The 25504-nt window shown below is 40.6% G+C and overlaps 1 protein-coding gene across 1 annotated transcript in view; it reads right to left on the bottom strand.

The window, feature by feature from the left end:
- bmp1a (bone morphogenetic protein 1a) overlaps nucleotides 1–25504 on the bottom strand; it is a 146776-nt gene that overhangs the window by 70671 nt on the left and 50601 nt on the right. Inside the window, 2 exon segments of the mRNA XM_034169965.1 lie at nucleotides 16324–16441; nucleotides 17845–17973. Coding sequence (XP_034025856.1) covers nucleotides 16324–16441; nucleotides 17845–17973 — 247 coding nt within the window.

Below are 25504 nucleotides of genomic sequence, written 5' to 3'. Positions count from 1 at the left end.
AGGTTTCACAAAGATATCCCTGAGTGTGAGGAACCAAAGACAACCGCTTTAGATCAGAGCCCTCCGTGGGGAGGCGAACCCTTAAGCCTGCTAAATGATGGAGACCGCAAGGGCTGTGATTGGTCACTTTTCCGGTTTGACTCATTCCTCTCCCGTCATATAAGAGTTTTTGGAGTGTGCCCGCAGATTACATCATAGATCAAATACGTTTGGCAGAAAAGTCTGCAAATATGACCAACTTTATAACATGGAGTCAGAAAAAGATGCTCAAATGACCAGCAATTCATGAAAGGAAATTACACGTACTGTGGAGGTTGATGATTGTATAAAGAAATGGAGCTCGGTGAGGGACAAATTAATCCAGAAAACGCCACTGTTCCTGCAGTAAATTACATTAAGAGGCCTACCAATGTAAATCGCAACCCGACACCAGACATTTTGAGCCGTCATGATGTAATGATCCGGAAGGGCTCATCAGACACTTTGGGTGGGGGGGGCGACAAGGAAACTATTAGCATTATTATTATTTAAATTGTGCAGTTTCTTAATGAGTTGGAATGACATAAGAGTCTGAGAATGTTTGTAGAACCTTAGACCTCAACAGTTTTTTTGAAGAAGAACTGTACCCTTTTACTTCCTGTTAATTACGTAATTTTTAATGTTAATGTACTGTTTTAATGTATTTATAAATTGTTTATGTTCTTGTTATCATATGCACACTATTATTATTACTATTACAATTATTATTATCATCAGCATTATTATTATCATTATTATTATTTTTCTATTTTGTCATTTGATTTTTTTAAATGGACCACAATGGAAATAAGTGTTTTTACTTTCTTGTGTCATCCATGTATTGTTAACGTATTTACAATTATATTATGTGCTTACATTGAATTTACTAATTGGCGTGTGAGTCTAGAATGTAAATATCAATGTCCATTGTTCAGTGGTGTTAGCTAATATATGTAGCTTATCTAAATGTATTAGTCCTATCAATGTTCAGTTTGGTGCCGTTCACCCTTGACCCAAAAAACATAATTTAATTACATTTTTATTTAACTAGGTTAGTCCCATTGAGATCAAGATCTCTTTTGCAAGGAAGACCTGGGCAATTATAAAGTTTCCAACTCACCTAACCTGCATGTATTTAAACCAGAGTACCCAGAGGAAACCCATGCAAAGACGGGGAGAACATACAAACTCCACACAGAAAAGCCACAGGTGGGAATCAATTCCATGTCCTTCTTGCTGTGATGCAACAGTCCTAACCACTAAGACACTGTGCTGCCCAAATAAGCATACCAAACATCAAATATCAGCTCTCCACAGTTTCTGCGTGATCAAAATTGCACGCAAGCACAGCTTTTTCTTTTTCTGCAATCTGCTGTAAACAGGTGCTTTTAATTTGACAAACAGAGATGGTGGCGGAAGACATTAAAAGCACTACACATTTCACTCATGGTACCAACATGACACTTAAGTCACTCATGGTTACAGCAACATAACCCTTAACTAAAATGACAAATCCAATTGAACTACAAAAACACAATCAATCAATAACACTAGCAACACAGTTAAACTAACATGAACCATAATAACAACATTTAAAACCTCAAAACCCCAAATTCCCATGGTGCATTACAGCAGAACATCCATTGTTGACTGGTTACCTATAATCGATAATTTCTCAAAAAATATTTGTCCTATCAACTTTCTGCTTTCGCAGCATTCTTCCTTGACCCAAAATACATAAGCATACTAAAGAGCAAATGTCAGCTCTCCCCGGTTTGTCATGATCAAAGCCATACACACGCATTAGGGCTGTTCATATTATATGGAGAAAAAATAAAAGTTGTGAGAGACTTTGGGCCACATGTTGTTTTTGTTCCACTTGGGGTTTTATAGGTGCAGACCAACTTTGAACTCAATCAGATAAGATTTAGAGGTCCCCTAGAGTGACACATTTTCCTCTCCCTCTGCTGGCAATGCAGCGTCACCCTAATGGGAGACAACTCTGATGCAATTATTTTTCGTTTACAGGTATATATGATGGCTTCTAACTGTGAAACGTGGTGGTTGATTGGTCACCCAGAGGAGAACATTACTGGAATTACTGGATTACTACATTGCTTGTTTGGGGAAAATTATTGCTTTGTGGGGGACCCCTAAACGATGTCCGATGACAATAAAATTTGGCACAGGTATTTTATTTTATTAGTGGAACAAGAACAATATGTGGCCCAAAAGACTTTGTAACATTTGACATTTTGAACAGGTCTAACACGCATGCACACATTTGGCTGTTATAATATAGATGGGCTTATATTTATTTGATGTTAAACGATAAATAGTATTAGCTAGTTTTAGTAAAGAATAGTGAAAGTTGACTTTATTTTTTTTCCCTCATTTGTGTTGCTCCACCTGAATGGATCCCACCCTTAGCAATTGCCCATACTGCCTATAGGCTGGGCTGGGCCCGGTTTGTTTGTTTGTGAACAGCCTGGAGCCTACAATTTTTCGTATATTATTATGAGATTTTTTTTTTTTTTTTACTGAAGATTCATATCCTGATTGGGAAGAACTGATTTGATTTTCAAGGTCATAGGTCAAAAGGCAAAGTCAGCTAAAATCTGGGAAATATCCATATCTTTAACATTGAATGAATTTTCAAAAATTCAACACTCAAGAAAGATCAAAATTATTTCATATTTGAGAGTGTTATGTAGGATGTATACAAATAATGAATGTTTATGAGTTTAATGGTATGAATATTTCATGAGGTGAAAGCTGGAACATACCATTCAAGGAGGCAAAGCCAAGTTGAATGGTATGTTCCAGCTTTCATCGAATCAAATATTCATTCCATTGAAAGAATGTAAAAGTATTCATTATTTGTTTTATATAATGGCTAAAATAGATCCTTGTCATTTGATATTTTATTAATTTATAAACAACAGAAAAGGGACTTACATTTTGGTGTTTCACTGCTGCTAAAGTCCAAATTGTGACGTGTAGTCTGGTGATGCTTTGGACTTCCATAAAAAAAAGAAAAAAAAAAAAAGACTGTGTAGTTAGTTCCTCAGTCCAGCCAAAAATCACGTCAGCTTACAGCTGAGTGGATTTTATGTGTGTGCATGTGTATGTTACAAGAATTAGCAGCGTCAGTTAGTTCAATCAAATTGTCGTCTCAGTAGAGTCGTTGTCCCCTGCACATGCGTACACACGTAACCAGGTAGGCGCTTGTGCGTGCATGTAATACAAAAAAAAAAAAAAAAAGACTGTGTACATCCTCAGTGCACTGAAAAAAAAAAATTCACGTCACAAATTAGTCCAGCTTTTCATTCTAACTTCCTGCCAACAGCCTCCACACAGTGCAGTGGGTTTGTTTTGTGTGTGTGCGTGCACGTTGTGTGTGTGTATGTGCGCACGCATGCGCATGTCTGTGTGTGCATGTGTGCAGAGTGCAATGGTACCAAACGTATGGAACCAAACTTGCACTCTAAATGCAATGCACCACAAATGGGACAAATAATCCATGTCATGTGACATACAAAGCACCAATCAGATGACAAGGTTCCACTCAGCCGTTATATAGTATCCTTTATCAACTGACAAGGGTCGATCCAAAACACAGACTTTGTTTCCATTTAAATTTAATATTGAAAACCCCATTTAATGTATATTTTACATTATATCTTAATCAAATAATCATTGAAAATGAGGTGCAGACTGGCACTCACTGTCGCTTGAGAAAGTTTGATCCAGATTTGATCCGGACTGTGGATTTTGTGGACATTTGAATTTAACATTGAAAAGCCCTTTTGGTGTACATTTTGCATTATATCTCAATCAAAAGTGCCTCAGTCACTCTCATTTTTCTGTTATGGATTTACCAGCACCACCAAAATTGGATGGAGGTTTCAATTTTATGCCTGTTTGTCTTCCAGTTATCATTCGGAAACCAAGTGCCAACAAAACCAGTGACAAATTGTGCATAGCAAAGATAGAATAGAATAGAATGCTTTTTATTGTCATTATACACAAGGTACAACGAAATTAAAAGACAACTCCCGTAGTGCAAAGGTGTAAAAGTAAATATGAAAAATATAAATATAAAAAGACAAATAAGAATATATACATGTATTTACAAGGGAGCCAGTAGGTGTATATAAATAGAAGTCTGTGCTATTCATTGCATTCACCTTTATAAAAAATAAATGCAATTAATAGTGCAGACTATAGGCTAATGTGCATTCAATACCCGTATTGCACTTGGGTAGAACATGTTAGTGAGTCTGGATGTGCGGGCCTTGATGGACCGGTACCTCTTTCCTGAGGGCAGGAGTGAGAACAGGCTGTGCCCGGGGTGTGAACCATCGAAGCTGATGCTTCTGGCCCTGCGCAGACATCTGGTGTTATAGATGTCTGACAGAGAGGACAGCTGTGCTCCTATGATATTCTGTGCTGACTTCCTGACTCTCTCCAGAGCCTTGTTGTCAGCCTGAGAGCAGCTCCTGTACCACACCAAGATGTTGTTGGTGAGGACGCTCTCTACAGAACACCTCTAGAAGGACAGCAGCAGTTCCCGTGACAGGTTGACCTTCCTCAGTGACCTTAAAAAGTACAGACGCTGCTGTGCCCTTTTTACAAGGGCACTGGTGTTGGTGCCCCATGTCAGGTCCTGAGAAATGTATGTTCCCAGGAACTTGAAGTCACTGACCCTCTCTACGGTGTCTCCCTGAATGAGAAAGGGGGTGGGGTCCTCCCTCTTCCGCCTAAAATCTAGCACCATCTCCTTTGTCTTTGAGGAGTTAAGAGCCAGGTTATTTAGGGAGCACCAAGTAGTGAGGTTCAGGACCTCCTCTCTGTAGGCCGTCTCATCGTTGTTATGAATCAGCCCAACCACAGTAGTGTCATCCACAAATTTGACAAAGATGTTGCTGCTGTGTGTTGGTGTACAGTCATGGGTGTACAAAATGTATAGCATGGGGCTGAGTACACAGCACAGAACCAATGTTCTGTGAAAATTATCTGAAAAAGAATTCAGAAACCGAAAAAGTTGAAAAATAAAAAACCTGACAACACCACAAAAAACTTTGATTCAAGTAAAAGTAAGTCCCTTCAGCTGCTCCCTTGTTTGCACTCGGGGTCGCCACAGCAAATCCAAGGTGGATCTGCATGTTGAATTGGCACAGGTTTTACGCCGGATGCCCTTCCTGACGCAACTCCACATTACATGGAGAAATGTGGCAGGGGTGGGATTTGAACACGGAACCTTCTGCAATGAAACCAAGCGCATTAACCACTTGGCCACCACCCAAATGCATGAACTAAATACATACTCCTGAATGTATGTAGATCACATCTAATTTAGCTTATGAAAAGTCACGTATAACAAGACTCTGACCTTGAACATTTTTTACAAGGTAAAATTTTGTGGAATTGAAAGCTAGTGTTGGAGGAGGTTTGTGCTCTATGTGCGTACCATAGTTGGTTTTGTATTTACAGCATTTTGCATCTAAACTCCTCATTTATGGATGTAATATTTATGGAGTAATAAATGAAGAACTTTTAACATAAATATTTTGTGATGGCCTCGTGGTTAAGCAGTGAGTTTGAGACCAGAGGATCTGCCCGACAAATCCCCGTCTGGCTGGACATTCACTAAGGGCCCTTGGGCAAGGTCCTTAATCCCCAAGTTTTTCCCAGTGTGTAGTAAGCGCCTTGCATGGCAGCACACTGACATTGGTGTTTGTGTTTGTGTGTGCGTGTGTGTGTGTGAGAGGCATTACTGTAAAGTGCTTTGAGCTTGTGATATAGATGGAAAAACACTATATAAATGCAGTCCATTTACCATAATCTTTGTTATTTTTATTTACAAACACCTATAGGTACAACCCCTGGCAAAAATTATGGAATCACCGGCCTCGGAGGATGTTCATTCAGTTGCTTAATTTTATAGAAAAAAAGCAGATCACAGACATGACACAAAACTAAAGTCATTTCAAATGGCAACTTTCTAGCTTTAAGAAACACTATAAGAAATCAAGAAAAAAATTGGGGCAGTTAGTAACTGTTACTTTTTTAGACCAAGCAGAGGGAAAAAATATGGAATCACTGAATTCTGAGGAATAAATTATGGAATCACCCTGTAAATTTTCATCCCCAAAACTAATACCTGCATCAAATCAGATCTGCTTGTTAGTCTGCATCTAAAAAGGAGTGATCAATACCTTGGAGAGCTGTTGCACCAAGAGGACTGACATGAATCATGGCTCCAACACGAGAGATGTCAATTGAAACAAAAGAGAGGATTATCAAACTCTGAAAAGAGGGTAAATCATCACGCAATGTTGCAAAAGGTGTTGGTTGTTCACAGTCAGCTGTGTCTAAACTCTGGACCAAATACAAACAACATGGGAAGGTTGTTAAAGGCAGACATACTGGTAGACCAAGGAAGACATCAAAGCGTCAAGACAGAAAACATAAAGCAATATGTCTCAAAAATCGAAAATGCACAACAAAACAAATGAGGAACGAATGGGAAGAAACTGGAGTCAACGTCTGTGACCGAACTGTAAGAAACCGCCTAAAGGAAATGGGATTTACACACAGAAAAGCTAAACGAAAGCCATCATTAACAACTAAACAGAAAAAAACAAGGTTACAATGGGCTAAGGAAAAGCAATCATGGACTGTGGATGACTGGATGAAAGTCATATTCAGTGATGAATCTCGAATCTGCATTGGGCAAGGTGATGATGCTGGACCTTTTGTTTGGTGCCGTTCCAATGAGATTTATAAAGATGACTGCCTGAAGAGAACATGTAAATTTCCACAGTCATTGATGATATGGGGCTGCATGTCAGGTAAAGGCACTGGGGAGATGGCTGTCATTACATCATCAATAAATGCACAAGTTTACGTTGATATTTTGGACACTTTTCTTATCCCATCAATTGAAAGGATGTCTGGGGATGATGAAATCATTTTTCAAGATGATAATGCATCTTGCCATAGAGCAAAAACTGAAAACATTCCTTGCAAAAAGACACATAGCGTCAATGTCATGGCCTGCAAACAGTCCGGATCTTAATCCAATTGAAAATCTTTGGTGGAAGTTGAAAAAAATGGTCCATGACAAGGCTCCAACCTGCAAAGCTGATCTGGCAACAGCAATCAGAGAAAGTTGGAGCCAGATTGATGAAGAGTACTGTTTGTCACTCATTAAGTCCATGCCTCAGAGACTGCAAGCTGTTATAAAAGCCAGAGGTGGTGCAACAAAATACTAGTGATGTGTTGGAGCGTTCTTTTGTTTTTCATGATTCCATAATTTTTTCCTCAGAATTGAGTGATTCCATATTTTTTTTCCCTCTGCTTGGTCTAGAAAAGTAACCGTTACTGACTGCCACAATTTTTTTCCTGATTTCTTATAGTGTTTCTTAAAGCCAGAAAGTTGCCATTTGAAATGACTTTAGTTTTGTGTCATGTCTGTGATCTGCTTTTTTTCTACAAAATTAAACAACTGAATGAACATCCTCCGAGGCCGGTGATTCCATAATTTTTGCCAGGGGTTGTACTATTACTACGAATTTCTTAGTATGATAGTTGTCGATGTACATTCAGCACAATGTATGAATTAATGTAATTATATCCATTCATTATTTAATTTACTATGTATACACATGTTCATACTAACATTTTTACTTGAATGTATGTAGACATATCTTGCATTTGTTTCAATCATCCATCACTTTTGGATGTGTGTTTTAACAAAAACTGACTTTTGCAAAAAGAAAACAAGTTACTGCTTAATTATACTGCTTGTAGAGCAGACAGCTCAGTGATAAGGAGCTGGCCTGTAGTACAGCAGATAACTGTAAGAATCATTCAAATCCGGTTACAAGCACCAAAATTTGACCGTGTATACCTTTTGGTATATATTGTAGAAAAATAACTTTAGCCATTTGAATTTTCAATAGGGGCCAAGTAGTGGGTCAATTGAAGAATTGCACAGGGTCAAAATTAAAAAATGTTCCAATCATATTGAAAGTGATACCACATTATGTATCTGATGACAATGAATCCAAAAAGCTATAGTTTGGACTATCTATAACTGAATGTTCTGGAGTTATGGGTAAAAACAGCAAGAATGGTGACAAAGGTCAGTTTCAGTTTGTACTGGGGTCAAAAGTTAAAGTTGCTCCATTTTTGGTAACACATGGTGCAAATTATTGGTTGAACTAATAGGATTAACAAATGGAATAGTTCTGACTGTGTTGAATGTTTGGTCTCCAAAGTAAAGGTCAAACAATGTTGACGTCCATTGGTTTCTATGACATGTGACATATAACTAAGTATACGAGGTCTCTTAGATAATAAACCGACCCTTTTATTTTATTTTTTTTACTATATGGATTTGAATGACATGCGATTACACCAATCATGCTTGAGTTTTTTCACGCGTCGGTGACGTCATTTCCCTGTGGGCAGGCCTTGAGTGAGATGTGGTCCCGCCCTCTCGGCTGAATTCCTTTGTTTCACACGCTGCTCGAGACGGCGCGCGTTGCTTTATCAAAAATTTTTCTGGACCTGTGAGGAATATCCGAGTGGACACTATTTGAGAAATTAAGCTGGTTTTCTGTGAAAAGTTTAACGGCTGATGAGAGATTATGGGGTGTTTCTGTCGGTGTAAGGACTTCCCACGGAGCGGGACGTCCTGCAGCGCTTCCAGGCGCTGTCGTTGGCCTGTTTCGAGCTGAAAACATCCTAATTTAAGGCTTAATTCACCCAGGACATCGTGAGAGAACAAAGAAGATTCAGAAGAGGCCGGCATGAGGAATTTATGCGGACATTCCACTGTTTAAGGACATTTTTTTAATGAAAGACGTACGCGCAAATTCGTTGAGTAGTTTCCGTGACGACTCGGCAAATCTGTGTGCGCCGCGACAGGAAAAACACCTCCGTGTTGAAAACCATTTGTAGAATTCAGGCGGCTTTTAATGGCTTTCAACAAGTGAGTAACTGAGAAATTGCTTAACAGCTTGGGCATGTTCCAACTTGCCCGTTAAGATTTCCAACGGAGGTGTTTTTCCTGCCGCGACCCCCCGCGGTCGGGTCCAGCCCGACATGCGACTCTGCCCGCACGTTCTTTCATTACAAAATGACCGTTAACAATGGAATGTCCGAATAAACTCCTCATGCCGACTTCTTCTGAAAGTTCTCTGTTCTCTGACGACTTACTGCGTCAACAGAGCCTGAAATGTGGAAGTTTTCAACTTGAAACGGCGAGACGCTGCCGCCTCGAAGCGCAGATCGCCGTCAGGCGCCGTGGACCGTCCTTAAAGCAACACTACCAGACCAAAATCTCTCATCAGCCGTTAAAATTTTTACCGAAAACCAGCTGAATTTATTGAATGGTGTCCACTCAGTTGTGCCTTACAGTTTTGAAAATTTTTTTATCAAACAAAGCAACAGTCTCTGAACCATTCCTAAACAATGAAAAAAATCGACGAGCGGGTGGACGACTCCTCACTCAAAGACTGCCCACAGGCGAATGACGTAACCGACAGGCGTGAAAAAACTCTCGCATGCCCACGAGGGTTCAAGCATGTCTGATGTAATCACACGTGATTCAAATCCATATGGTTTTTGAAAAAAATAATAAGGTCGGATACTTTTCTAATAGACCTCGTATGTCACATGGTGCAAACTATTCCTTTTTAAAATCCTACTAACTCAACCAATAATTTGCATCATATTTTACCATAATTGGAGCAACTTTAACTTTTGACCCCTGTACAAACTGAAAGTGACCTTTGTCACCATGCTTGCTGTTTTTACCCCATAACTCCAGAACATACAGTCACAGATAGTCCAAATTATACCTTTTTGGAATCTTTGTGATCAGACACACAATGTGGTAGAGCTTTCAATATGATTGAAACATTTTTTGACCCCTATGCAGTTCTTCAATTGACACCTACTTGGCCCCCTATTGAAGAATCAAATGGCTAACGTTATTTTTCTAAAATATGTACCAAAAGGTATACACAGTCAAACTTTGGTGCTTGTAACCTGATTTGAAGGATTCCTCTGCAAACATTCTGTTATCTGCTGCACTACTGCCAATATGTAAGCCTGGTTTTCAGCGTCAAACAGGATGACAACATCGCCTCGGAGCGCTGCCGATGTCCCGCTCTGTGGGAAGTCCTTACAGCGATAGAAACAATCCAAAATCTCTCATCAGCCGTTAAAATTTTCACCGAAAACCAGCTTAATTTGTCGAATGGTGTCCACTCGGATGTGCCTCACAGTTGTGGAAAAAATTTTGATGAAGCACAGTGCCAGTCTCTCAGCAACTTCTCAGACAAAGGAATTCCGATGAGGGGGCTGGACCACTCCTCCCACAAGGCGTGCTCACAGGCGAATGACGTCACCGACAGGCGTGAAAAAACTCTCACATGCCCACGAGGGTTCAAGCTTGGCTGATGTAACCGCACGTGATCCAAATCCATATGGTTTTTAAAAAAAATAATAAGGTCGGATATATATAAATATATATATATATATATATATATATATATATATATATATATATATATATACGAGGTCTGTCAATAAAGTATAGGTCCTTTTTATTTTTTTCAAAAACTATATGGATTTCATTCATATGTTTTTACGTCAGACATGCTTGAACCCTTGTGCGCATGCGTGAGTTTTTCCACGCCTGTCGGTGACGTCATTCGCCTGTGAGCACTCCTTGTGGGAGGAGTCGTCCAGCCCCTCGTCGGAATTCCTTTGTCTGAGAAGTTGCTGAGAGACTGGCGCTTTGTTTGATCAAAATTTTTTCTAAACCTGTGAGACACATCGAAGTGGACACGGTTCGAAAATTAAGGTGGCTTTCAGTGAAAATTTTAACGGCTGATGAGAGATTTTGAGGTGATACTGTCGCTTTAAGGACTTCCCACGGTGCGAGACGTCCCGCAGCACTCTGAGGCGCCGTCGTCAGCCTGTTTCAAGCTGAAAACCTCCACATTTCAGGCTCTGTTGATCCAGGACGTCGTGAGAGAACAGAGAAGTTGCAGAAGAAGTCGGTTTCAGCATTTTATCCGGATATTCCACTGTTAAAGGAGATTTTTTTTAATGAAAGACGTGCGGACGGATTGCAGCGTCGGCTCGCAGCCGCCACGACGCTCCGCCACAGGAAAAACACCTCCGCTGGAAGCCTTAAGGACAAGTTGGAACATGTCCAGCTGTTAAACCATTTCTCATATACTCACTCCACTGAAAGCCATCAAAAGCCGCCTGGATTTTACAAATGGTTATCAACACGGAGGTGTTTTCCCGAAGCACGGACCCGTCCGCACGTCTTTCATTAAAAAAATCTCCTTTAACAGTGGAATATCCGGATAAAATGCTGAAACCGACTTCTTCTGAAACTTCTCTGTTCTCTCACGACGTCCTGGATCAACAGAGCCTGAAATGTGGAGGTTTTCAGCTTGAAACAGGCTGACGACGGCGCCTGAGAGCGCTGCGCGACGTCTCGCACCGTGGGAAGTCCTTAAAGCGACAGTATCACCTCAAAATCTCTCATCAGCCGTTAAAATTTTCACTGAAAACCAGCTTAATTTTTTGAACCATGTCCACTTCGATGTGTCTCACAGGTTTAGAAAACATTTTGATCAAACAAAGCACCAGTCTCTCAGCAACTTCTCAGACAAAGGAATTCCGACGAGGGGCTGGACGACTCCTCCCACAAGGAGTGCTCACAGGCGAATGACGTCACCGACAGGCGTGGAAAAACTCACGCATGCGCACGAGGGTTCAAGCATGTCTGACGTAAAAACATATGAATGAAATCCATATAGTTTTTGAAAAAAATAAAAAGGACCTATACTTTATTGACAGCCCTCGTATATATATATATATATATATATATATATATATATATATATATATCCCCAAAAGTCTATTTCACAGCATTACCTTTAGCAACATTTTCTTGTATTCCAACTCTGTAAAAGCCTGTCTTTCAGCATTACTACTTTGCCAGTGTGTTTGTTAAGTTATACCTGGGGAAAAAAACTGTCAAGAAAAAAAAAGAACACAAGGGCATTATCTTTTCTTCTTTACAGCAAGAAATTGACCATATGGAGGTTGTAAGTTATACACCAATATATTGTTCACTTAACAAAAATAGCGTTGATGAAGCAAAATCAAAAACACAATCAGACAATCTTAGTTCCATTTGTTTACATACACATACAGGAGTATTATTAGCAATAATTTACTAAAATATGATTGTTGTTGATGCATATTTACTTCATTATGTAATACATTACTATGTGCATATGTATACATGTTCATTCAGTTGAAAACATTTCAAATACTTGAATTATGTAGCTATACACTATTTTGGACATATTTGTTAATATAATCTTATTCCCAGTTTGCACAGATAAAGATGGTAAATTAGATTATTCCCTGCTACTGATTCAAGTTAGCACCTTGCTAATTGACAAGGTCCAACAGTGTATATTAAATGCGAAGTGGCCTCTATGCACGTGTATGTGTGTGTGTAACTTTGATCGCAGAGAAACTGGGGAGAGCTGACATTTGCCGTTTGGTATGTTTATGTATGTTGGGTCAAGGATGAACGCCATGAAAACGGAAAGTTGATAGGACCAATATTTTTAGAGAAATAGGTAACAACAGTGAACAATGGACATTGATATGACCATTAATCAGTCCCTGGTAACCAGACAAGCTCTGAACAAAGGAAATAGCTCAACCTTGCCACTTGTAAAACATGACAGCAATTAAATGTGCCAAATAATAAGTGCAATTATTCACAAAACTTTCTCATTTTATTTTCCTGCTTTTTCAGTTAAAATCAGTAAATAAACTTTGCACAATTTATCACCACACTTGAAAAATATCAGCTCCCTATTTTATAAACACTACCCAATCTAGATCCCGTGGACCCCCACAGGCAATTCGCTAGTTTTGAGTTAACGTGAAAAATGCAAGTTACTGTAGCCGCATGTTGGAGTGCCTAGGGCCGAGCATCAGCCCAACCCCTTTTTTGAAGAAAGTTGGATAAATGACCACCCAAAATTAAATGATTTTTTTTTATTAAAGTTTATTAAATAGTAAGTCCCTTCGGGTGCTCCCTTGTTTGCACTCGGGGTCGCCACAGCAAATCCAAGGTGGATCTGCATGTTGAATTGGCACAGGTTTTACGCCAGATGCCCTTCCTGACGCAACTCCACATTACATGGAGAAATGTGGCAGGGGTGGGATTTGAACCCGGAACCTTCTGCACTGAAACCAAGTGCATTAGCCACTTGACCAACACCCCTGCTATTAAAGTTTATTAAATGCCCACCGAAAAGAAATTCATTTAATAACTCAAACACATCGTAATATCAAAAACGTTTTCACAACGTTTGTCTCATTTCTTCCCCATCTTTCTCTGACAAGGTCATCATTGTGCGCCAGTCTTTTAGGAGACAGTAAACTGAAAAGAAAATAACTCCAAAACTTTATTTTTTTTCCATGGGGAATTATTATTTTTTTGATTCAATAAGTATTTTACACATTCACGTAATGGTTTATTTTATCAGAAGCAGTCGCATGACCATGTCAATTTGATGCACCAGCACAGTAATATTTATTTTTGGACCCCAAAATCAATAGTAGTTTGAGTACGAGAGTTTCACACAAGTCGGAACAGATCTGACACTGTCTGGCAAAACACCGTTTTTGTAACCTGATAACACCTCTGCAAGGCTTTGCAAAACATTTAGCGGACGTTAGCGTGGTGACGTCACAGGCTGGTAGCTAACTGCAAACTCAGTTTCATTTCTGTGTATAACCTCTTTGTCGTATATTGTGTACAACCCCAATTCCAATGAAGTTGGGGCGTTGTGTAAAGTGTAAATAAAAACAGAATACAATGATTTGCAAATCCTCTTCAACCTATATTCAATTGAATACACCACAAAGACAACATATTAAATGTTCAAACTGATAGACTTTATTGTTTTTGTTCAAATATTTGCTCATTTTGAAATGGATGCCTGCAACATGTTTCAAAAAAGTTGGGACGGGGCAACCAAAGACTGGGAAATTTGATGAATGCTCAAAGACACCTAATTGGAAACAGGTGAGTGTCATGATTGGGTATAAAAGGAGCATCCAAAAGGCTCAGCCATTCACAAGCAAAGATGAGGCGAGGATCACAACTTTGTGAACAACTGTGTGAAAAAATAGTCCAACAGTTTAAGAACAATGTTTCTCAACGTTCAATTGCAAGGAATTTATGGATTCCATCATCTACAGTCCATAATACAAATCAGAAGATTCAGAGAATCTGGAGAACTTTCTACACGTAAGCGGCAAGGCTGAAAGCCAACACTGAATGCCCGTGACCTTCGATCCCTCAGGCAGCACTGCATTAAAAACTGACATCAGTGTGTAAAGGATCTTACCGCGTGCGCTCAGGAACACTGCAGAAAACCATTGTCAGTTAACACAGTTCGTCGCTACATCTACAAGTGCAAGTTAAAACTCTACCATGCAAAGCGAAAGCCATACATCAACAACATCCAGAAATGCCACTGCCTTCTCTGGGCCCGAGCTCATTTGAAATGGACAGAGGCAAAGTGGAAAAGTGTGCTGTGGTCTGATGAGCCCACATTTGAAATTGTTTTTGGAAATCAAGGACGTCGTGTCCTCCGGACAAAAGAGGAAAAAGACCATCCAGATTGTTACCAGCGCAAAGTTCAAAAGCCAGCACCTGTGATGGTATGGGGGTGTGTTAGTGCCCATGGCATGGGCAACTTACACATCTGTGATGGCACCAACAATGCTGAAAGGTACGTCCAGGTTTTGGAGCAACACATGCTGCCATCCAAGCAACGTCTTTTTCAGGGACGTCCCTGCTTATTTCAGCAAGACAATGTCAAGCCACATTCTGCACGTGTTACAACAGCGTGGCTTCGTAGTAAAAGAGTGTGGGTACTAGACTGGCCTGCCTGCAGTCCAGAACTGTCATCCACTGAAAATGTGTGGCGTATTATGAAGTGCAAAATACAGCAATGGAGACTCCAGACTGTTGAACAACTGAAGTCGTACATCAAGAAAGAATGGGAAAGAATACAAAGCTTCAACAATTAGTGTCCTCAGTTCCCAAATGCTTATTGAGTGTTGTTAGAAGGAAAGGTGATGTAACACAGTGGTAAACATACCACTGTCCCAGCTTTTTTGAAACATGTTGCAGGCATCCATTTCAAAATAAGCAAATATTTGCACAAAAACAATAAAGTTTATCAGTTCGAACATTAAATATCTTGTCTTTGTGGTGTATTCAATTGAATACAGGTTGAAAAGGATTTGCAAATCATTGTATTCTGTTTTTATTTACATTTTACACAACGTCCCAAGTTCATTGGATTTGGGGTTGTAAAAGCCTATGGGAAATAAACACTTTTAAAACTGAAAGCACTGTTTTTGGGACCTAATAATACCTCTGGAGCGATTTATAAGACATTTAGCGGACTTTAGCGTGCACGCTAACTTTCGCTAACTCAAAGCTAACTTCCAAAGGAGTTAAATTTGTCTCATTAATACCTGCAAATGCACAGAGGGTGACTTACAAATATTCTTTGATTTGCAAAACTTACACTCTTGTCAAAACCTCATGTAAACGCACACACAAGGCCTCCTGCAGATGCCGTTAAACATTGTTTTGACTGACTGAAAGAGGAGCTTCATTGAATATGTACAAATTGTCCGTAAGACAATAGAATCTTAATAATTAAAGAACTGCAAATTATAAAGAACACAATGTTCATATGGCCGAGGGTATTTTATTGAAATGGACATTCTGATAAACGCAATATTGGCATGCTTGTGCATTTTTCTTTTTTTGGTGGCGGGGGGTGCTGCAGCAAACAAATATGGACACGCTGCTGTCCCTAACAGCACAGTCAAAAGGGGACAGAAGTCGAAAACACCCCCGGGGATTGTAATGCCGTCTGACTTTAATTTGTATCTGTGTCTCATGCACGGTCTTGTTGACGAGGCACAGGAAACATTCCTGACCACTGAATGACCGTCTTTCTCAGGATCAGCGGGGGCCTGAAATAACAACCCTCACACAGTGGATGAACAACAGTGAAAGGCTGCTGCGGACAAAAAGGGAAAGGGACTGAGGTGGGAAATAATTAGGTGTAGATAAAAAGAAAGTTCAACAGAAGCTGACCATTGTGCTCTTCTTTCCTGCGGGAGCCACAAACCCCACTGACTCACCCACAGGGTCTGTAGGTGAACACAATATAGCTCTCCTCCTGCGTCCTCTCAATGAAGGTCACACAGGTGTGCTTCTCCCAGTGGCGCATGGCCTGGCGGAATATTGCCCGCTGGCTGCCTGAAGAAAAGACAGGAAGGCTGAGCTCAGTCGGGCTGATAAACACACACACGCACACAGCAGATAAGGGAAATCCAGCAAAATGCTGAGACCTACAAAAGTTTTCCGAGATAAGAAAATAACCTCATCATCATTGTTAATCACCATAACCGCTGAAATATCAAAAACAGCTATACTGTCGCTGCACCATTTACATCATATAAAATCTTTTACAAGTACATGTGTGACATCTGACTGCATTTATATTTTGGTATTTTATGACAGCTACATCTGTATTGAAGCATTTATTGCTGCCACCACAGCTGTAATGCTGTTGCTTCAGTTTGTGTGTGGATACGTTGTGCGTGGATGTGCCCTTTGTATGGTAAGCCCTTCATTTTCCCTCGTCTTGGCCAGTTCGTCATACCTTTGTATCGTCGCTACCAGCTTTCTAATAGACCTTGCTTATTGTTAATGCCAGGTCGTGTATTTGAACCTTGTGCCTGTTTTTCAAGCTCGAGTTTAGTCTTATGATTTAGACACTGCTGCTGATTTTTGCCTGCCTTTCTGTGTACCGACCTCTGCCTGTTTTTGAAGCAAACACTTTTTTTTATCCCACGCCTCTGTGTGAGTTCAGCATTTGTGTCCTCTTGCCTTTTTGTGCACAACTTCATGACAGTATGAAGCCTCTAAGTTTCTGTGAACTAAAAATTTAACACCTGTTTTTAAGACACCTGGTGATTGATATTAACTTAAACTAATTTCTTTTAGCTTCTCCCGTTTTGTTCAAGAGAACCACAGTATATCCGGTATGGATCCACATGTTGATGTGCTACAGGATTCACACCGGACGCTCTTCCTGATGCAACTCGACCAACCCAGTCTCACGGCAGTTCTTGATGGCATTACAAAAAGTACATTAATCTATTGGTTTGTGGTTTGTGACGGGGGCATACAAATGGGGTGCTTTTTGTGACGGGGCACAAATTCATTTCATGATGGGGCACAAAATGTGGGGCAATGGGGATCTGGTTGTATCCACTGTGGCGACCCCGAACACACACAAAAAAAAACGGGAGCATCCGAATGGACAACCAACCAACCGGGGGAGGTCTGGGGGGTTAGGGTTAGGGGAAGAGAGACGCTTACGTTATGGTTAGAGTTAGGAGAAGGGGGAGGATTAGAAATAGTAAAATTAACAAAACTGTGTCATGAAAATGGGGCACTTATCGTGACGGAGGGATGTAAAAAAAAAAAGCCGGGCTGAACTCGACATATACAAAGAATTGGGCACATATGGCCTTGAATTGGGAACTGGTATTAACTTGCTTCAAAGATGTGCAAAATAACACTAAGTAACCATTTGGTATAAAAATATCACAAACATACATATTCTGTTGACAGGCTAAAACAGTGTTACTTACCACTAAAATTTGCACCGATGACATACGGAATCACACCCTCAGGCCAAACCCGCTCAGGTCTGGAAGTGGCCGCCCTTTTGCTTCGATGTGCACGTTGTCTAATTTGGCTAGTTTCATTGGTTGATGACGCTGAAGTAAAAACAACAAAACTGATTATTCAGTACGTTTCTGAATCAGTCAATCAAATCATTAATTTAAGACCTTTGTAATACCTTTGGGTTATTTTATTCATTCAGACAAAGAAACATTATTCAGTATTAGATGCCATTCAGAACTTCTAAACGTTCCATTTAAATGTTCAAAAATGACATTTAATCCTTCAAAAGGAACAGCTGCTCGGTAACATTGTTTTTCCTGTTTTGCAGTGAAAGGTTGCTATCAAAGCTGAAGCTCACACACACACACACACACACACACACACACACACACACACACACACACACACACACTGCAAAGTAACCATGGTGACAAATCTGTCACATTAACCAACTGATTATAAGAAATGTCCATTAATTGAACCACCACATCATTATTCCACAGAACAGGTGTGACATACTGAAAAAAGCATAAAACTGCTGTCACTTATGTATTTGAACTTATGTTTTTTATAGCTGCCTGTCGCTCAATTCCCATTCAAGACATTACAAAGCACATCCAGAAAACCTTTTGTATCAGCCTTTTCATAAATCAGGAAAAAGACATAATAAAACAGAAACATTTTTAACTCTGTTTTTTTTTTTTCAGGAATTCAGTTTTGCAGGAAATGCATAATTATTTACAATAATGAGGAAAAGTAAAAGAAAAAAGAAAGTACTGCAAATGGGTGTTATTACTTGGCAACTGATTGACAGAATAATGCAGAAAGAACAACCTACTTTAATTCATTTATATGCATTAAATCCTCGCACAACAATTTAACTAATGCAAACAAAAATGTGAACAAGAAGTGCTGACATTTGTAAAATTAGACTATAAAGTGAAATAGTCATTTCAATTTTCCATTTCAGACAATATGCATGCTCTGTGATGGCAATAAATAATATCACAGGACAAAAAAAATTAAAGCTATAACTAATTCACACAATAATACAGAAATCGATGAGACAGCCAACATTCAGCTAATCAAACAAAGTTTGATTAAGCAGCCACATATTACAGAAAGCTTTTAATTTTCTGGAACAATGTGTTCTGTTGAATTTCAGTCTACAGCAATAAATGTTATCCATCTGGCATGTTTAATTATCACCGACTTGTGCTGAACAACAGTCTCACAACAGCCAAATCCACTTGATAAGAAGGACAAGTTTTGTAAAATCTGTTAATTGGAACAATCCTGTGTGGTGCATATACAATCACAAGGTTTTTAAGATCAAAGATTTAATGGCTTTCATGCAGTTTATTGGACCAAATGTGTGATTTACATAGAGGCAGACAACAAAATCAGTAAAAAAAAAAAAAAAAAGATTTCTCCATTTAATTAGAATAACCAAACACTCTGCAAAAGTTAACATATAATAGGTGATATGATGAGAACTGTGCAGGTTCATAATCAAACATGAAAAAATGTAATTAATAATAAAGGGTAGAAATAGTATTGTTTATGAAGGTTCTGATAGTTGATTTGATTGTCCATTTTCAAAAAGGATTATTTCTTATGATTTGAGTCAAAACTTTTGTTGGCTGGTTTATCGGCAGAATTCCTCAAAACATAATAAACCAAATTTTATGGAACTGGATGAAAATGTCTGGACTTGCTTCGAACAAAAAGCATTAAAATTACGGGGGTATCTGAGGTGAGGTGATTCTAATTGATTCTATTAATTATTAATGTTTGAAGACAGGAATGAACAGGACTATGGGGTACTGGAGCCGTTGCAAAATGTGATCCAGTCGCTATACAACCCAAGTCGGACCTGTGTACGCATTCTGGACATCACATCAGACCAATTCCCAGTGGGTGTTCATCTCAGCCAAGACTGCCCCTCGTAGTTAATCCTGTCCATGATGATCATGGACAGGATTTCAAGGTGCAGTCAAGGACTGTAGAGTATCCAATTTGGTGACCTCAGAGTTGCGTCTTAGTTTTTTGCAGATGATGTGGTTCTGTTGGCCTCATCAGACAGTGACCTCCAATGTGCACGGAGTAGGTTTGAGTGTGAAGCGATTCGGATGAGAATCAGTCCTGTCAAACCTAAGACCATGGTCCTCTGTCAGAAAAGGGTGGATTGTCCACTCTGGGTCAGGGGAGAGTTACTGCCCCAAGTGGAGGAGATTAAGTATGTTGGGGTGTTCTGTATGAGTGGAGGCAAGTTGGAGCATGATATCAATGCATGCATTGGGGCTACAAATGATGTCTTACAGAGGCTGTACTAGACTGTCATGGTGAAGAAAGAGCTAAGCCAGAAGGCAAGACTCTCAATTTACCAGTGTAGTTATGCTCCTATTCTCATCTAGGGTTATGAGCTTCAGGTAATGACCGAAAGAACAAGGTCACAGATACAAGTGGTGGGAATGAGATTCTTCTGTTGGGTATCTGGGCTTACACTCCAGGACAGGGTGAGAAGCTTGAATATCTGGGAGGGACTTGGAGTTGAGCTGCTAGTTCGTTGCATTAAAAGGAGCAAGTTGAAGTGATTTGCCATCTGGTAAAAATGGCCCTTGATCGTCTTCCTAGGAGGTCTTCCAGGCACATCCAACTGGGTGGAGACCCAAGGGAAGAATGACGATACACTGGAGGGACTATATTTCTCAGATGGCTTGGAAATGCCTCGGGATCCCCCAGGAAGAGTGACAGAACTTGGCTAAGGACAGGGAAATGTTGGGAGAGCTGCTTGGTTTACTGCCACCACGACCCAGACCCAGATAAGGGGCAGAAAATGAATGAAAGAAAGACAGGACGAGAATTAAGTGATTTTCATTAACTGTTGAGGAAAGGTTTGAGTGTGTCCTACAACAGATAATGTTACAAAGTCCATCCATCCATCCATCCATTTTCTTCCGCTTTATCCGGAGTCGGGTCACGGGGGCAGCAGCTCAAGCAAAGCCGCCCAGACCTCCCGATCCACACACACCTCCCCCAGCTCCTCCGGGGGAACCCCAAGGCGTTCCCAAGCCAGCCGAGAGACGTAGTCCCTCCAGCGTGTCCTGGGTCTTCCCCTGGGCCTCCTCCCGATGGGACGTGCCCGGAACACCTCTCCAGCGAGGCGTCCAGGGTGCATCCGGAAAAGATGTCCGAGCCACCTCAACTGGCTGCTTTCGACGTAGAGGAGCAGCGGCTCGACTCCGAGCTCCTCCCGAGTGACCGAGCTCCTCACCCTATCTCTAAAGGAGCGCCGAGCCACCCTGCAGAGGAAACTCATCTTGGCTGCTTGTACTCGCAACATCGTTCTTTCGGTCATGAGCCCAATCTCATGACCATAGGTGAGGATCGGAATGTAGATTGATCGGTAAATCGAGAGCTTTGCCCCCTATTCAGCTCTCTCTTCACCACGACGGTCCAATACAGCGACCGCATCACTGCAGATGCTGCACTGATCCATCTGTCGATCTCACGCTCCATCCGTCCCTCACTCACGAACAAGACCCCGAGATACTTAAACTCCTCCACTTGAGGCAAGGACACTCCACCGACCTGAAGAGGGGAAAGCACCTTTTTCCAGCCGAGAACCATGGCCTCGGATTTGGAGGTGCTGATTTTCATCCTGTACACTTCACAATCGGCTGCAAACCGCCCCAATGCACGCTGAAGGTCCTGATTTGATGAAGCCAACAGAACCACATCATCTGCAAACAGCAGAGACGAGATTCTGTGGTTCCCAAACCAGACCCCCTCTACACCCTGGCTGCGCCTAGAAATTCTGTCCATAAAGATAATGAACAGAACCGGTGACAAAGGGCAGCCCTGGTGGAGGCCAACGTGCACTGGAAACAGGTTTGACTTACTACCGGCAATGCGAACCTGCTGCGGTCGTACAGGGACCGGATAGCCCTTACCAAAGGACCCTGGACCCCATACTCCCGGAGCAACCACCACAGGGTGCCCCGAGGGACACGGTCGAATGCCTTCTCCAGATCCACAAAACACATATGGACTGGTTGGCCAAACTCCCATGAACCCTCGAGCACTCAATGGAGAGTGTAGAGCTGGTCCAGTGTGCCGCGACCAGGACGAAAACCACACTGCTACTCCTGAATCTGAGGTTTGACTATTGGTTGAATTCTCCTCTCCAGTACTCTGGAATAGACCTTACTGGGGAGGCTGAGGAGTGTGATCCCCCTGTAGCTGGAACACACCCTCCAGTCCCCCTTCTTAAACAGAGGGACCACCACCCCGGTCTGCCAATCCATAGGCACTGTCCCCAACCGCCACGTGATGTTGCAGAAGCGTGTCAGCCAAGACAGTCCCACAACATCCAGAGACTTAAGGTACTCAGGACAGATTTCATCCACCCCAGGAGCCTTGCCACAGAGGAGCTTTCTAACCACCTTGGTGACTTCAGCCTGGGTAATGGATGAGTCTGCCTCTGAGTCCCCAGTCTCTGCTTCCTCTTCGGAAGACGTGACGATAGGACTGAGGAGATCCTCGAAGTATTCCTTCCAAAGTACAAAGTAAGATGAATAAAACAAAAAAGTAAACGTTTAAAAACTTGAAATTTAACTTTGCAAAATATGCAGTTTTAACACAGCAATTTAACCAAGTACAGCAATGGATTGTTCACAAGCAAAATTCACTGTGCAATATTTAACACACAACTAAAACCGACTGTGCAACATTTTATTCCTTTTGAAATATCCGCTGTGTTTGGAATACAAAGTGTGCAATAACTGCTGGCCACAATCTCCATTAACCTGGTACTTTGTAATATATATTTATTAGGATCACTGGGTAAGAAATTATCCTTTTTATACCTTTATACTTTTTAATATTTATTTACTCAAGAGCTCTGCACTAGAATTCCTATGTACCCAAACCTTGTGTTCAAGTAGAAATGGTAAATAAAGTCTCTAACCTAATCTCTAATTTAGGTTTAAGTCTCCCACATGCCTTCAAACACAATGAAACAGTGATTTTTATACTGTATTTCCCAGTTTTCAAGTCACGCTTTTTGAAATTATTTTTTCAAAACTTACTTGGATGGTCCTGTACGTTATAACTGGAAAAGAGTTCTATGCCAAAAAGATGGGAATGTCTACATACATGACTGGATGCTGCTTCTGTACACTGAAGTGAATGATGAGGAGGGGCTGGGTCACAGAGAATGGTCCTTGGTACTTGGCACTTGGCTTGTTTGCATTTTGTGGAGCAGAAGCAACTGCAGTGGAAGAGGACAGCTAGGCTAAGGTAAGTCTAACTGCATAATCGGTCATTTTAAAAAGGTTTACTTACATTTAGTGAGGTAAACGTGTGTATGTTTAGCTCCACATTCAGGAGGTCTGCGCATCCAGACACTTCTAATGATGTTTTCATCTGTCCAGTGGCAACAAGAAGCAGTTTTGTCTGGGTTCTTTTGCCTCATACAATAACATTAATTAATGTGTTTGTGTCTCCTTGCTAATGCAGTGTTTGTGTAAATAATAAGTAAGTATGTGTAAGTAATAATAAGTAAATAATCTGCCAATTAAATTAATTTTGCTTCCTATTGCATGAAGGCGTAGCACGTTTCAAAAATAAAGGTGACTTATAGACCAGGGTGACTTGTATATGTTTCTTTATCTTCATGGTGCATTTGACAGATACAACTAATATTCCAGTGCAACATATAGTTCCACAAATACTGTACATTTTAAACAATAATTTTTCTCTGTGACATTCTATCATGAGCCTGTAACTGGTGGCATAACTTATGAAATGTGGTTTCTCCAGTCACAGGACAAAAACTTCTACATCCTTCAAAGTTCTCATTAGTGTTTTGATAACTTCCCTCACTTGACTCTCTTCTACATGGTGACTTATTTTTCTACTTCTTCCTCTTTTCATTTAAAAGTGGTTGAATTAAATTCCAAGTGATTTGGCAAAACTTAAAATTAGTTCTGGCTCGTTGTTGACTGGTGAGTGAAGTAAGCTGAGAATAACACATACCTAATGCATAAAATGGCTCAGAATTACTTCTTGTTCCTGCAAAATGACTTCACACCAAGAGTGCAGCAATTCCAAAACTGTTCACCCGTATTTGGATGCAATTACCATTAAATGAATACTGACAGTCTGCATGAGGAGCCCAGTCTGCTGCTTTCAATGCTCATATTTTGTTGTAGTACACAACTAAATCTTTATTACTGTTTAAATATACAAAACCAACTACTGTCTAGTTTGTATATTAATGGGCTGTACTGGCCTAAAGGTTAAGAAAGAGTGTTTGTAACAAGTTTTATTCTTCTGCTATGATCCTGTTGGATAAATCCCAATGGTAGACATGAAAGGCCAACATTTGAAGTGCTTTTGAGCAAGGCCCTGAACCTCCAACCGCTGAACAAATCAAGCAGTGCTTTTACTGGGTAGATTCAAAACTGCGCACACTTGCTTTGGTGCCGACATGTTTTCAGGCTGGAAAATATTTATTTATTTCTACAAGCAATAAGTGGAAAATGGAGAGTTGAAATGGACTCCAGCACATGCACACACTTGTTTGTGCAAACACAGCTACAGTTCACTGGACTGCCAGGTTGATTTGTTGCTGCTGACTAACACCTGTTGCATAAATATTGTTTGCAACTTAAAGACCAGCAATTATTGTCCAACACAATGTTGCAGGTGCACTGGAAAACACAGTCCATGCCAGGATAACAGTAGTTGTAGTAAAGATGGAATTAAAACAGGTGTAGTCAGAGAGTTGATATATACATACACATACACACATACATATATATACATACACATACATACATATATATACATACACATACATACATATATACATATACATACACATACATACATATATACATATACATACATATATACATATACGAGGTCTATTAGATAATAAACCGACCCTTTTATTTTTTTTTTTAACTATATGGATTTGAATGACGTGCAATTACACCAGTCATGCTTGAACCCTCGTGCGCATGCATGAGTTTTTTCACGCGTGTTGGTGACGTCATTTCCCTGTGGGCAGGCCTTGAGTGAGATGTGGTTCAGCCCTCTCGGCTGAATTCCTTTGTTTCACACGCTGCTCGATACAGCGCGCGTTGCTTTATCAAAATTTTTTCTGGACCTGTGAGGAATATCCGAGTGGACACTATTCAAGAAATTAAGCTGGTTTTCGGTGAAAAGTTTAACGGCTGATGAGAGATTATGGGGTGCTTCTGTCGGTGTAAGGACTTCCCACGCAGCGGGACGTCGTGCAGCGCTTCCAGGCGCCGTCGTTGGCCTGTTTCGACCTGAAAACATCCTAATTTAAGGCTTAATTCACCCAGGACGTCGTGAGAGAACAGAGAAGATTCAGAAGAGGCCGGCATGAGGACTTTATGCGGACATTCCACTATTTAAGGACATTTTTTAATGAAAGACGTGCGCGCAAATTCGCCGAGTCGTTTCCGTGACGACTCGGCAAATCTGTGTGCGCCGCGACAGGAAAAACACCTCCGTGTTGAAAACCATTTGTAAAATTCAGGCGGCTTTTGATGGCTTTCAACAAGTGAGTAACTGAGAAATTGT

The sequence above is a fragment of the Thalassophryne amazonica genome, chromosome 5 (genome assembly GCF_902500255.1).
Source record: "Thalassophryne amazonica chromosome 5, fThaAma1.1, whole genome shotgun sequence".
Classification (NCBI taxonomy): Eukaryota; Metazoa; Chordata; class Actinopteri; order Batrachoidiformes; family Batrachoididae; genus Thalassophryne; species Thalassophryne amazonica.
This window is presented reverse-complemented; position numbering and strand designations above follow the sequence as displayed.